A 15802-nucleotide genomic window follows, 5' to 3' on the forward strand; every position below is an offset into this window, starting at 1 on the left:
AGCTCTGGAGAGCGACTGCCTCAGACGGGGGCCGGGAAGTACTAGTCTAAAGGGGGAGGGTGGGATGGGTAATAATGACTCCCAGTTACGTTTTTGCAAAAAGCCCAACTCTGGTCAATCTTGGCTGACTGCTGATCTTCACCCCCTATCCCCACGTACAAGCTCCCAAGATACAATAAGCAAAATAAAAAGACTGCAGTTACCGCTGTGCCCCCAGGTCGACTCAGGCAATGGCGCTGCGTCTTGGCGGGGGTGGTGGGTGGGTGGGATTTCAGGAATGCATCTGAACACTGAGGGCCCTGGAAGCTCTAAGAAGCCCAATAAGTAAAAGGGGGAAGGGGGACCAAGCACGTATTCCCAAACCGAGCTGCCAGCAATAAGCAGTTGATCCGTCCCCTCCTCCCAGCGGGCTTCAGCTCCTTCATCCTGAAGAGGAAAGGTATCTATATATCCCCCAAGCTTCCTCTTCGCCCTATACTGCAACCCCCAGCCCCCAACACACCATAGGCCTCCTACCTCTGAACTGCTATAGACCAGAGCCTCTCACTTTACCTCCCGATTCATCCCAGGCCAGGGTGGCAGGTCAAGGTCATAACCCTGGGAACTTTTCAGGCCATGGCCGGCCTCAACTCTGCACACGTTTTTTTTTCTCTCTCTATTTTGTTTTGTTTAGTTGTTTGTTTGTTTTTGGTTTTGATTTTACGGTTCTCTCTCATACAGTCATCTCTCCTACAGAGGGGAAAACTAAGAGCCAAGGATTTGGGAGAAAATCCTGAGATCTTACAGGGACTCTGAGGGAAGCTGAGGAGGGGGAGGCCTGACTGGGTTGAACAAGATCCAGAGGGAACTGGGGTATTGAATCCACTGAGCGCCTGTTCGCTGCCTCCCACAATATAATCACTACGGCCAGTCTTGGAGGGGAAGACTCTAGAGAGTTCTTTCTCCCTCCTTCCTTCCCTTAGTACCACCCGCCTTGCTTGGTCTTGCTTGCCTCCCAGTTTCCATGACAACTCCAAAGGAGCCCAAACTGGGGGCTTGAATGCCGGGGTGAGAGGAGGCGAGACGTAGTCCAAAAGCGGAGACCGAGTGGGGATGCGTCTGGAGGATTCCCCCTCCCTCGCCTCGGTCCCTTTAAGCTCCCCCCCTCCCTGCTTTCCCTCCGCCCCCCGCCGCCACAGTCTTCATCTCTCCATCTCTGCGCTGCTGCCGGCTGCGCAATCTGCGCACCCAGACTCCGGTGCGAGCCAGGGATCCTGACTCCAGACTCCGGTTGCACGGCTCCTGTCCCAGCGAGACAGCAGGCATGTCATCCGAAAAGTCAGGTAGAAAACAACAACAAAACCTCCAGCCCTCTCCAGTGTCTCCTGACTCTTCCCCCCCCCCACCCCCTCCCTTACCCCTCCCTAGCGGTTGGTTCTGTTTCATTCCCCTTGTATCCAGCTCTCCACACCCCGACCCCCAACCCCCCTCCTCTTTTTATATCCCTCCCTTCTCTTCCTTTCCTCCTGCCAGTCTCAGCCTCAGTCCCTTGCCAACAACATGGGTTAGGGGGGCAGGTTGAGAGGGCGAGGGAAGTACAAGAGTGACTTAGCATCAGCCAGGTACTGCATGGATAGCATCATTGCAAGTGACAGATGGACAGATGACACTGGCTCGCGTGGAGACATCCAACGGGGAAATATGGAGAGATGATCAGATGGGGGTTGCCAGGGGAGTAAAATCCAGAGGACCCTTCTTTAATCTGTCCTAAAAGTGGTACTGAGACTCCCTAAGAGACTAGGGCACCCCCTCCCCACTGAAGGAATGGCAAAGAGGAACATGTTATCCTACCTGTGTTTATACAACTGTTGAACTGAGCACATGTTAACAGTGTTGCATGTCTACACACGTGCACACACAGGACCAGCTCGCATAGGCTAGCCCAAAGGCTGCCATAAGCCAAGGAGCATATGAATTTGGGTCTGCAGGTTAAAGCTGTGTGCCCATTGCTGAAGAAGGGAGAGGAGCAGAAGAGAGTTATGACCTCAAAACTAGATTGAAAAGCGGGGGCGGGGGGGGGGAGCTGATGGCCTAGATACAACCTCTCTGCTGCCCCAAGAATGAGAGGTGGCTTCTCACCCATCTCCTCTCTGTCTCTCCCATTATCTTCCTGCATCCCTGACCCTCTGTGTCTCCCCCTGCCCCTCCTTATCTCATCTGTCTTATCTCTCCCCACACCTCTGCTCACCGCCCCCAGGCCTCCCCGACTCAGTCCCTCACACCTCTCCACCACCCTACAATGCCCCCCAGCCCCCGGCCGAACCTCCCGCCCCGCCCCCACAGACAGCCCCTTCCTCGCACCATCACCACCACCACCACTACCACCAGTCTGGCACTGCCACCCTCCCGCGCTTAGGGGCTGGGGGCCTGGCTTCCGGGGCCGCCGCTCTGCGCGGTCCCTCGTCCTCCGCCACCTTGCCGAGGCCTCCGCATCACGTCCCGCCCGGCCCGGCCGCTGGGGTACCCCCACCCGGCTGCGCTACCTTGCCCCGCATGCCACCCGACCCTTACCTGCAGGAGACTCGCTTCGAGGGCCCACTACCCCCGCCGCCGCCCGCCGCCGCCGCCCCGCCCCCGCCGCCGCCCGCTCACACTGCCCAGGCCCCGGGCTTCGTGGTGCCCACGCACACTGGAGCGGTAGGCACGCTGTCACTGGGGGGCTACGTAGCCCCTGGTTACCCCTTACAGCTGCAGCCTTGCACTGCCTACGTGCCAGTCTACCCGGTGGGCGCGGTGAGTACGGGGAGGACAGGGGCCTGGGGGAAGGGGGGGATGGAAAAGGACCTGGAATTGGGGACACACTGAGGGGCTGGTGGGATAGAGAAAGAGGGCCAGGGGACCAGGCGGCGTTCTGGGGCCAAGGGAGAGGAGAGACTAAGGAAAAGCCTGGGAATGGGGCGAGGCGGGGAGGGAGTGGTCTGGTGGTCAGCTGGAGTCAAAGATCAAGGACTGGCAGGGGAAACAGCCTAAAAGTCCAGAGGAGGTTTGAAAGAAGGAAACAACCCTCTTTCTCTGCCAGACGTGGAAAGTTGGTGGGCTCAAGGAGGGTAAGAGTGACGTCTTCTCCCCACAACCTTCCTTCCACAGCCCTATGCCGGCGGGACCCCGGGGGGAACGGGAGTAACCTCCACGCTTCCCCCGCCGCCCCAAGGCCCAGGGCTGGCCCTGCTGGAGCCGAGGCGCCCGCCCCATGACTATATGCCCATCGCGGTGCTGACCACCATCTGCTGCTTCTGGCCTACGGGCATCATTGCCATCTTCAAGGCAGTGCAGGTGCGTGGGGGGGTGGGAGGGGGAGGGAATGGAGGCGGAGTATGGAGAGGAGGGCTCACTAGGTGTTCCTTAATCCCATGGAGTGCTGGACGTTTTGGGGAGCACCTTAGAGGGAGACTGAGGCGTGCGGCCGAGGTAGCAGCTCTCTGATCTGCTCTCCCCCACCCTCCCCCGCAGGTGCGCACGGCCTTGGCCCGCGGAGACATGGTGTCAGCCGAGATCGCTTCACGAGAGGCCCGGAACTTCTCCTTCATCTCCCTGGCCGTGGGCATAGCAGCCATGGTGCTCTGTACCATCCTCACCGTAGTCATCATCATTGCTGCACAGCACCACGAGAACTATTGGGATCCGTAAGGACGCCTACGGCCCGGCCCCACTCTGCGCCCCTCGACCTCCCAAGCGCGTTTTGCCGTCAAGCCGCGGATCCAGCGGGCGCCCTGCACACCCGCTTCTGGGGCCACCGGACTTGGTTACATCCTAAACTAGGCCTCTACAGAAACTCTCGCCTTGCGGGCACGCTCCGAATCCAGTTCCTCAGGAACCCCGCCAAAACCCACACTAACAGGGACGCCGCTTCCTGGGATTCCGGCCAAATGCCGGGCCCCTCAGTCGCTCCAGGCCCCCAACCCCTCTAAATACAGCGCCCCCGGCCGAACTCCCTCGGTCACTGCTCCCCAGCCTGGAAACTTGTCCCTAAAGCCCCGCCTCCTGTATAGGCTCCGCCCCGGCTCTGATAAAGCCCCGCCTCCAGGTCGGCAGGCTCCGCCTTCTTTTCTTCCCTGCGGGGTGATTCAGTCCGGTGATTGGGTTTGTGGCGCCAGGCCTCTCCCCCTTACTGACAGACTCCTCCCCTTTGCCCGGCGCGAGAACCGAGCCCCAGGGTAGCCACGCCCCCACGCTCACTCCCACTTTTGCGAGTACAGTTCCGTTTCTCCTCCACCTCATCCCCGCCTCTTTTCTTGCTAATCCCGGAACATCTGTCTACTTTTGATTTTTTTGGAATGAGATTTGGGAGGTTACCGGTTTCAGAACCTTCACCCTGGGATGAAGATTACGTCCCCGTTCTCTGTAAATACTCCCTTCCTCCTATCCCAACTCCTGGGCGGTCGGGCAGAAGGGAACCTAGGGTACAAACCTTCCAGTGTCCGGAGGGAGCCGGTCCCTCCCCGTCCCCTCGGTAGTCCTCACCTTGTTCTGATCTGTGTGTGAGTGTGTGTGTGAATTTCTGAAAGACAATATTAAATAGATTAAGTGGATTTATCACATGCAACTCCGAAGACTGCAGCCTTGCGAAGACCCTGCTTTTTTGGTTTCCCCTTTCACCTCCCCTCATCTCCCCTTCTGGGGCATGGGGAAAGCGGGGGAAGAAAACTGACAGAGACAAAAGTGAGAGGAGACAGATTCCCAGGACACCAGACAGACAAACACAAATATGGGGGGAAGGGGCCTCCCTGGGAATCCTACTGGGGAAGACCTTGAGATCCATCCTTGGTAGGGATTTCTTTACCCAGCACACCTTTTCCACTCCTTACCAGACTGGGCTTAAGGCTTTGGAGAGGAGGGAAGATTTACAAGCAGACCCAGGGATCTATCCCCAGAACTCCAGGAAGTCAGGAGGAAAGAAGGCAGACCATTCTGAAAAAGTTGGCCAGGGGTAGGGTGGCATGGGGCAGGGAAAAATGCCATCTGCCCACAGCTGTTCCTGCTTGCAGGCTGAAGGGTGGCAGACAACTTGGATTAGCCCTACTTGGTGTGTCGTACCAGTGTAGGGAAGGCAAAGGAAGCAAAGAGCTGTGGGAGTCGGGCTGCTATAACAAAAATACCATCACTGGATGGCTTATAAAGAACAGAAATGTACTGCAAGCCTGAGATCAGGGTGCAGCACAGTCAGGTGCAGGCCCTCTTCTGGGCTGTAGACCTCTCACTGTATCCTCACTTGGCCGAAAGGGCTAGGGAGCTCTTTGGGGTCTCTTTTATAAGAGCACTAATCCCACTCATGAGGGCTCTACTCTCATGACCTAAGTACCTCCCAAAGGCCTCACCTCCTAATACCATTGTATTGCACATTAGAATTTCAATATATGAATTGGGGGAGAGGGGAGGGCACACAAACATTCTGACCAAAGCTTAGTGCCAGGGAGGAAGTCCAGAGCCTCTCAAGTCTGCCTGGGGCTAGTTGCTCTCTCCTATCCTGAGATCAACCAGGAGACCTCTTGGGGAGGGGGAGGAGACACAAGCGGTGGGCTTGGTATCTTCAGTTGTACACCTGCAGGACAGGGTCCTATCTTGTATTCCATGCAGGATACTGCTGAAACATTGTCCGAGACAGCAGGTATGAACACTGAAGCTCATGAAGTTTATAATCTAGAAGGAAAGCCATGCACTGTGATAGGAGACATGGGATGAGGATGGGATGGAGTATGGAAATCATGGGTTCTCCTTTGGATGTTTCAGGTTTCATGTGCCTTCCGGACCCAATTTCGTGAAAAAAGAACTGACATCTGCAGCTTGCACTTCCTCACTACCTACTCACTTTTCCCCTGTTGAATAGGGTGTATTGTTGTCAGAAATGTCTTTCTTTCATACCCACTGCTTCTTAACCCTTTGAAATGCGCTTCCATTCCCAACTCTACTGAAATTGTTCTTTCAAACAGTACGCAATGACCAAAAGTTACCAGGAGCCAAAATCAATGGCATTTTCACAGTACACTGCCTCTCTGAACCCTCCCATGTGCCCTAAGTATCTATATCTGGATTTCTTTTCCCTTCTCTGAGAATTTCCCTTGAAAAAATCTCATCCACTCCAAACTCAGACGTCATTTGTAACCAGATGCTTCTTTGCTACAGACTGAATGTTTGTGTTTTCCCAAAATTCATCTGTTGAAGCCTAATCCCCAATGTGATGATGGGGCATTTGGGAGATGATTAGGTCTTGAAGGTAGGCCCTCATGGATGGTATTAGTGCCCTTATAAAAGAGACTCCAGAGAGCTCTCTTGCTCCTTCCACCATGTGAGGACATAGCTAGAAGAAGGCTGTCTATGAACCAGAAGGAGTTCTCACCAGACACTGAATCTGCCAGCACCTTAATCTTGGAATTCCCAGCCTCCAGGACTGTGAGAAATTGATTTCTGTTGTTTATAAGACAGCCAGTTTATGGTATTCTGTTACAGCAGCCCAAATTGACTAAGACATTCTGCAACCTATGTATTTATAGGCAGACATTCTTCTGGTGCTTGTGGAACACGGATGGTTGGACGGATGGTTGCTGGTTCTCTAAACTCAGCAGGTTCCAAACCAAACAGATGAAATGCCACTGAAAACCTGCTTCCCTACCTTTGTAGACAGCACCATTTCCTGGGCGCCCTTATCTGAAAACGTGACGCCCCTTCCACCTCCTTCCTGCCTTTACTTTTGGTGAGCTGTTAAGCCCAGTCAATTCTGCCATCACAATGTCTTTTGAATCTGTAACTTTTTCCCAACTCTTGCTGGAAAAATGACCTCATCTAGGATTATTGCAACAGCTCCCCTTTCCTACCTCTCCCTACCTCAAGTCTCCCTTGACACTGCTGTCAGGTTATCCTCCCTAAACACACTTTTCACAACCCCTTAACACACCTCTCAAAAGCCCTTCAAGATTCCCTATTGTTTACTCACCCGGTTACACAATTTTAATCTGGCCTTCAACCTCTTCCATAATTTGAAATCATCCAGCTTTCTCTGGAACCAAACTGTACTATTCACCATTCCCACTTCAGGTCTTTACCCAGCTGTTCTTCAAATCTAAGACCTCTTACTCCAATCTCTGCCTGTTACAAACCAAATTGTTTGCTGCTTGTCATGTGTTTCAGACCACATCTAAGCTTTTGCTCACGATATTCTCCTTCCCTTCACATCTGCTTCTTCACTTGGCTAAAATGTACCTATCCTTCAAGGCTCAGATCAATTGACCCCTTCACTCCAGCAAGAGGGAATCTCTCTCTATTAAGGGTTGGACTAAAGCAGTGGGTTTCTGAACATAGCTCCAGGCATTCCTTGGAGCCATGATTTTTACCCCTGGCTGTACATTATAGTCATCTGGGGAGCATTTAAAAATCCCAAACCCCAGGTCGCATCCTAAACCAATTAAATCACAATCTCTTGGGACTCAGGCGTCAATATTTTTAAAGACATCCCCAGGTGATTCCAAAGGTCGGGATCCCAGCCAAGGTTGGGAATCACAAGCTTAGAGGCACTTTGGGGACCACCGCAGAGAGGAGAGGCCGAAAGGTGTGGCTTCAACTAGAGCAAATTTCTTTAGGAGAAAGTATCTGGGTCTAAAACATATCCATTGTTCACTTTATCTGGATTTTTTCCCATCTCTTCCGGCTGAGATCTTGATGTCCTCACCTTACCTTGTCAGCTACTTGAAGGCAGGAGCCAAATCTGGCTTATCTCTGGTTTTCAGACCCTCACAGATAAAACCTCTTCTATCAATCTTTGAACTCAATTGAATGGAAAGGAATTAAGCAGAGAAAGAAGTGAATGAAAATGACTTCTCCAAGCTCTCATCACCTCACTCAGATTTCTCCCTCGGAGGCGTATTCCAATTCATTTCTCCTCCTACCTTACCTCAACCCCCTCCAAGAGCAAGGATGCCCGTGGCTCTTGTCCTCCTATCAACAGAGCTTCTATCCTCCAGGAGGAGAGTCTTTGGACCCTCTAACAGCTATTGGGAGCTCTGATTCCCCCATGATCGATTCTGGATCATCACTCTCCTGTTGAACCCTCATTGAAGATTCAGTATCTAGCTTACTGCCTTTCTCTCTGCCATCTACTCTCTACCATTCCTCTCTACCATCTACCTCTGCCATTTCATTATTTTTGGTGGCTTCAGTATCCATGTAGATAACTATACAGCACCCTCGTCATTTCCTTCCCTTCCTCAACTCCAATGATGTTTCCCCTCCCCAGCCACTGTCTCCCTGTGTCACATCTTTGACTTGGTTACCACAAATAATTGCCTCCCCTCCAAAATCTCTTCAGTCTTTTCATGTCACCCCTCCTCCTTCACTCAGTATCCCTGTTCCAAAAATTCTTCAACCCCACCTGGACCTCCCATTCATTGACTCTCTCACTCTTCTTTGCCGCTAGATACCCTCATTTTTTACTTACCTCAATACCTACTGCAGATCCCAAGGTTCAACACTGTAATTTCCTCTCAGGCCTTGCACTGTATTCTTGGTCCCTCTCCCTTCAACACATTTTATCCCTGGTTAAATCCAGCTCTGCCTGCACCACACCTGCACCCAAGAGCTGATGTGTCTGGGGAAAAAACACACAGTCATACCGACTGGTCTCGCTTCCTTTCCGCCTTCAGTGTGGCCTGCAAGCCTGCATTTTCCCACATTCCCCAAATCTGAGACCACAATTTCATAAGATGACAACCTTTCTTCCTATCTCAGTTAGAAAATAGAAACTGTCGGAAAAGAACTTCCTCATGGTCCCACCCCCAAATCTACCAGGCCACCTGCATCTCTATTGAATTCAATGCCTTCCCCTTGTTACTGCAGAGAAGATGACCTGCTCACTGCCCCCATCCCATCTGTGAGCTGGGATCCCATTCCTTCTCACCTGCACAGAAATGGGACTCTTGAAATTATCCCCTATCTCTCCCACATAATCAGCTTTCCCCTCATTACTGAAACATTCCCATCACCATATAAACATGCTGCAATACTACAGCTCATCTTTGAGAATAAGGGAGAAAAACTCTTTAAAAAAATATATATATATATATTTATTTGGCTGTGACAGGTCTTAGTTGCCACGTGCGGGATCTTCTTTGCGGCATGCAGGATCTAGTTCCCTGACCAGGGACTGAACCCAGGGCCCCTGCATTGGGAGCATGGAGTCTTAGCCACTGGACCACCAGGGAAGTCCCAAAAACTCTTTTGCTACTCACCTATGTAGTAAAAGCACAATGTTCAGAATAGTGGTTACCTCATGACAGGAGGAGAATTCTTTTGTTTTTCAATTTTTTAATTGAAATATAGTTGATTTTGTGTTAATTTCTGCTGTACAGCAAAATGATTCAGTTATACACACACACACACACACACACACATATATATATATATATATATATACATTCTTTTAAAAATATTCTTATCCATTATGGTTTATCATAGAATACTGAATATAGTTCCCTGTGCTATACAGTAGGATCTTGTTGTTTATCCATTCTATATATAATAGTTTGCATCTGCTAACCCCAAATTCCAATCCATCCCTCTCCCACCCGCCCCTCCCCCAGGAGAATTCTGAGTGGAGAGGGATACACAGGGAGCGTCAACAATAGCAGAAAGATTTTATTTCTTAAGCTGCAAGATATCCATTTAATTACTTTGGAACCTATACGTGCTGGGGTTGAGAAACTCTGGTCTAGAACCATTAGCAACATTTAACACAGTTGATCACTCCCTCCTCCTTGAAATGCTTTCTTCACTTCTACTCTTTCTGGATCCAGCTTAAGAAAGTGTCCCCTAGTTCCTTATTTGCTGCTACTTCTCAGTTTTCATTGACTCTTTCAGGCTCCTAAATATTAGAGGGCCTCAGGACTCTGCCCTTGGCCCTTGTCCTCCACCCTAATCCAAGGTCCTGTGCTACCATTGTCCCTTGGCTAGCCCCTTAATTGGATTTTCTGATTAATTGGGTTTCTGCCTTATACAGTCCTTCCTTCATGAAGAGACCACAGTAATCTTTTAACTTAGCAGATGATATCACTCACCTTGCTCAAACCCTCTGACGGCTCCCGATCACACTTAGAACAAAACCCTTACCTTGGCTCATGAGGCCTACCTGACCTGGCTTCTCCCCACCTCTGACTTCATCCCCTCCTACTCTTTCCCTTGCTTACTCTGATTCACCCACTCTGGCCCCCTTGCTGTTCTTCTAGCTGCTATGATTTAGCATAAAAATCTAATTCCTTCCTGCCTCAGGGCCTCTGCGCTTGTGTTTTTCTCACCCTGGACACTCTTCCTTCAGATATCTGCATGCCTGCTCCCTTATGTCATTTATGTCTTTGCACAAATATCACCTCCACAAGGAGACTTTCCCTTGTCATATGGTTCAAAACAGCACCATGCACACTTGGGGGCGTTTTCTGTCCATTCCCTTACCCTGCTTCATTGTGTTCATAGCACTTGCTACTTTATTTTTTCCTTTCTGGTGTAGTTATTTATCTAACACCACCTTGTACAAAATTGACATTATATTTTATTGGTTGATTTTTATTGCCTATTATCTTCACTAGAATATAAACTGCAAGAGATCCAGGGCTTTTTTCCACTGCCTTATTCCCAGAACCTAGCACAGTGCTTGGCACAGAGGAGGCCCTCAGTAAAGATTTGCTGAATGACTGAATAAGTAGCTCATGGAGCTGTGTGAAGAGAAATGAGGTAATATACATAAGACACTTAAAGAAATGTCTGGTATTGTGGTCAGGTGTTGGTAAAGACCAGCTCTTATAATTAAACATTTCACTGTGGAAAAGGCTGCCTTTCACTACCTCATCCTGCCTGAAATCTCTGCCTATAAGGGAAGCACAAGCAAAATGGTTTGGGAACCGAGAGGGGAGAGGACCTATTCTGACATAAATCCCAGCAGAACTAAAAACCACAGAAACCACCAAAGCTAAACAGAAGGGGAAATGGATTTAGCCTTTGGAAAGCTAGAATTTTTGTCTCTTATGCTGATGCTAAATGGCAGAAAATAAGTGCAGCATATGGTTCCGTGTGGTGAGTATGGAATTCAGGGGAATGTGAGGGTGTAAAAAGTTCCAACCAGCTTGATGCCTGGTGACAGGGCAGCAGGAATGGGTATAGGAGAAGCTGAAATTGACAAGCCAGAGATGAATAGCATGGGTGTAAAGTGGCTTTCCTTTCCTTACATCTCCTGCTTTGTGCTGCTTCCTCCACCTGCAATAAATCCCTTCAATCTCTACATGTCAAAATTATGGCCATCCTCCAAGGCTCAACCCTTTGGAGACATTTTCAGATCACCCCCAGTTGGAAATAGCTTCCCTTCCACTTATCACTTTTGCCCTTGCATCTGGAGTTTCGTTAACTATAACTCTTTACCCTTGTTAGCCTACTGATGGGGAGTTCTGTATTTATTTCCATGTCTCACTGACTAATCCTGAGTACTCAGTAAGGGTTACTGAATAGATAAGAAAAGAATTATTACCCCCAAACTGGGTTCACCTCTTGGTGTGTTGAGCCAGAAGACACAACCTAGCCAAGGATAGGTAGAAGAAGGATTTATTACTTACAGCAAGTAAGGAGAACACCAGGAATCTTTCCCAAAGCAGTGTCTTCTCAAACAGCAAAACTGTGGAAGTTTTCAACTAAGGGTGCATACTCATGAAGGGGCTTGGGCATAGTATGCATATTCTTGAAGGGGCTTGAGCGCAGAATTGGGGCAAAGGTCAACAGAGTCCAAGCTTTAGTTTGAAGTCATTAGGGTCAGAAACATTAGCATCCTTCAGGTGCTAGTTGATCTAGTGGTTGAGCGCTTATGAGGGGTGTTAAATTCTGCAAAATGGCTCAAGAAAGTGCTTCTGGCTAATTCTTATCATTGAAACAGAACTGGGAGTCTTTACAACTGATTTATTATCTTTGCTATTGTTACTTCCTTTTTTTCTTTCTTTCTTTATTTTTGGCTGCGTTGGGTCTTTGTTGCTGTGCGCAGGCTTTCTGTAGTTGCAGCGAGCGGGGGCTACTCTTCATTGAGGTGCATGGGCTTCTCCTTGCGGTGGCTTCTCTTGTTGCAGAGCACGGGCTCTAGGCACGTGGGCTTCAGTAGCTGTGGCTCGCAGGCTCCAGAGCGCAGGCTCAGTAGTTGTGGTGCACGGACCTAGTTGCTCCGCGACATGTGGGATCTTCCCGGACCAGGGCTGGAACAGGTGTCCCCTGCATTGCAGGCGGATTCTTAACCACTGTGCCACTAGGGAAGTCCAAGGATTGTTATTTCTTAAGATCATTAATACTAAGACCTGTTCAAGGGCAAGCATTGTGGCAAGGCTTAGATCACAAAATGGTTTAGGCCTAAAATGGCTTCTCTTACGTTAAAAAGCTATTATCGGGGACTTCCCTGGTGGTGCAGTGGTTGAGAGTCCGCCTGCCAATGCAGGGAACACGGGTTTGATCCCTGGTCCGGGAGGATCCCACATGCGGCGGAGCTGGGCCCGTGCACCACAACTACTGAGCCTGCGCTCTAGAGCCCGCAAGCCACAACTGCTGAGCCCATGCGCCACAGCTGCTGAAGCCTGCGTGCCTAGAGCCTGTGCTCCGCAGCAGGAGAAGCCACCGCAATGGGAAAAGCCCGCGCACCACCATGAAGAGTGGCCCCCACTTGCCACAACTGGAGGAAGCCCTTGCGCAGCAACGAAGATGCGACGCAGCCATAAATAAATAAATTTAAAAAAAAAAGCTATTATCTGGTTCTTTTCTTCTGGGGACCCCCCCCCACTCTATCTGCTTACAGAATGTTACTTCACCCATTTAGAAGGCAAGTGTCATATGCTCCGTGTGTGCTGAGACAACATGGAACAACCACCAGCTCACAAATTACCTTGCATCAGCTCCTGAACCTCTCCTTGGGTTCTGCCATCAGACTAGATCTTCCTTCCTTCCTTCCCTCCTTCCTTTCTTTCTTTCCGCTGCACCGGCATGCATGTGGGATCTTAGTTCCCCGAACAGGGATCGAACCTGTGCCCCCTGCATTGGGAGCGTGGAGTCTTAACCCCTGGACTGCCAGGGAAGTCACCAGATTAGATCTATAATGAAGGCAAAACAATGCCTTTATGGGGTAGGGCAAGGAGAGGAGCAGAATATGGCCAGATCCTCTGAGATCCCATGTTCTCTAGACAGGCTTGGGGATATAATCCTCCAGGCTTATTTCCCTTCTTTTTTTTTTTTTTTTTTTTTTGGATTCCTTGGTGACTATCTCCAGAGAACTGAGCTGTAGAATACTAGGACTCAGGGGCAGGGAACTGGGAGAGAGCAATCTGTGAGAGTCAGTCAATATTCATGCAGTTAACACTTTAGGGGTACAGCCTATGCTATTTCCCATTCCTGAGTTTTCACATCTTGGCCCCTTCCTAGACCTGTGTTTCTCAAGCTGAGACCCAGGGGAATCTACAGATCCATGAATGTCATCTCTGGGGACTTTTCAGTCCTCTTATAAAACTTAACTTTTGTGTTTTCATTTTAATGGGTCATCTTTTTATTGTTTGTTTGTTTTGTTTTATTTATTTATTTATTTGGCTGTGCCAGGTCTTAGTTGTGGCCCTCAGGATCTTTGTTGCAACGTGTGGGATCTTTTAGTTGCGGCATGTGGAGTCTTTAGTTGTGGCATGTGGAGTCTTTGGTTGCGGCATGTGAGATCTACTTCCCTGACCAAAGATCAAACCCGGGCCCCCTGCATTGTGGGCGTGGAGTCTTAGTAGCCACTGGACCACAAGGGAAGCCCCTGGGTCATCTTTTTAAAAATAAAAATATTTCCATTCTAGATGATTTGGATTACTGTCTTCCCCCCGCCCCCCTTTCCCCCCACACCGCATAGCACGCTTAGCACCACACAGTCATGTGGGATCTTAGTTCCCCAGCCAGGGATCAAACCCACGCCCCCTGCATTGAAAGCATGGGGTCTGAACCACCAGGGAAGTCCCTGGATTACTGTTTTTAGGGGTTTGATGCCTATGTTTGTTTTTATATATAGTCACAGATGGTGACAAGGGGTTACCTAAGGAGATAAAGTTGACCATTTAATTCAGCGTTTCTCAGTATGGGGTCTATTGGTGTGTTTTCAGAGGTTCAGTTCTAACTCATTCTTTAGATGGCAGCAAAAATGTCTCATCCTCAAGGGATATTCCCTCATCCTTCATTCACTCTCATAGCATCTCATGCTTCTTCATACCACTGTAATTACTTATTCTCCATGGCCAAACTATAAGTTCCACGAGAGCAGGGACTGTCTCTGTCTCATTCATCTATGTATCCCCAGTTCCTAACATCCTGCCTGGAACATAGCAAGTGCTCAATAAATATTTGTTGAATGAATGAATGAAGAAGGAGATAAAACACAAAAGAAATAGAGGCAAGGTCCTTGCCTCTTCAGTTCAGTTGGAACTGAAACATACACACACAAAAGAGTAAGAGACATTACAAAGCAATACATTTGTAACAGAGTACAGTTTCTTTTCATTGAGAGAAGCTAATCTTTGAAGGGTCATTGGAGTGGACCTCTCAGTTAAGGCACACATAATACAAATTAGCAATCTCTGTCCAGGGATTAGGATGTAATCAAATCTTTTGCGACTCATTCTAGACTATCTGCCTTTCCCAGAAATCCCTGAAATGCAACAGGGAAAAGTGAGGGAGAAAAGGTAGATTAATTTTCAATAGGAATATAAGGATTCCAAGAATCAGAGTATTTAGCCTTAGTTGCAGTGGACTAAGGTTACTAGAGTACAGAACCTAGAAATAAAACTTGAGAAAAAAAAGTCTAAGTTAGTGATCTGAGACGCAACACAAAACGGAGAGAACTGTTTTGACACAAGTCTGTGGCTAATGATGAAATTACCTCCCCTCCTGGCTGTCCCGGCATGGTCCTTGTAGTCTGGGGCACAATGGCCGGGTGTTAGAGAGCAAACTGAAGAGGGAGCCAAAGTGAGGACGGAGAGTGGGATTCTCCTTCCCTGAAGAGCTGTGGTAGCCCAGCCTGTGCAGGGAGCTGGATGAGCAAACATGAATCACAAAGGGGACCTACATGTTTTATTAGGAAGAGGAGGACAAATTTTCCACGGGTCGCCCAGTGGAGCAGGTTATACCAGTTATAGGTACAAAATATATGACAAACTAAAGGGGCACAGACCAAAGGGTGAAGAGAATGGGATGAGGTTATTCTAGAATCATACTATGCAAACTGTGGTCCATGGCCAGCCTCAGCAGCAGCCAAGAGCTTGTTAGAAATGCAGAATTGGGGCTTCCCTGGTGGTGCAGTAGTTGAGAATCCGCCTGCCTGTGCAGGGGACACGGGTTCGATCCCTGGTCCGGGAAGATCCCACATGCCCGGCGCGGCTGGGCCCGTGCGCCACAACTACTGAGCCTGTGCTCTGGAGCCCGTGGACCACAACTACTGAGCCTGCGTGCAGCAACTGCTGAAGCCCGCGTGCCTGGAGCTCGTGCTCCGCAACGAGAGAAGCCACCGCAATGAGAAACCCATGCACCGCGGCGAAGAGTGGCCTCCACTCGCCGCAGCTAGAGAGGGCCCGCGTGCAGCAGCGAAGACCCAACACAGCCAAAAATAAATAAATAAAATAAATAAATTAAAAAAAAAAAAGAAATGCAGAATTGCAGGGCCCACATTAGACCCCCTAATTCAGAACCTGCAATTTAACAAGTTCCCCAGATAGTGTGTAGGCACATCAAAGTTTGAAAAGCACTGTCT

At 49.5% G+C, this 15802-nt stretch overlaps 1 protein-coding gene across 1 annotated transcript; it reads left to right on the top strand.

The window, feature by feature from the left end:
- Positions 1 to 230: 230 nt before the first annotated feature.
- PRRT1 (proline rich transmembrane protein 1) lies at positions 231 to 3666 on the top strand (the record flags this gene model as incomplete). The annotated part of the gene is given in 8 exon segments (XM_082848422.1): positions 231 to 255; positions 407 to 439; positions 1179 to 1317; positions 2099 to 2165; positions 2168 to 2203; positions 2206 to 2772; positions 3127 to 3312; positions 3490 to 3666. Coding segments are annotated over 8 exon segments (1230 nt in total).
- Between the last annotated feature and the right edge of the window lie 12136 nt (positions 3667 to 15802).

The sequence above is a fragment of the Leucopleurus acutus genome (assembly GCF_964270905.1).
Source record: "Leucopleurus acutus genome assembly, chromosome: 10".
Taxonomy (NCBI): Eukaryota; Metazoa; Chordata; class Mammalia; order Artiodactyla; family Delphinidae; genus Leucopleurus; species Leucopleurus acutus.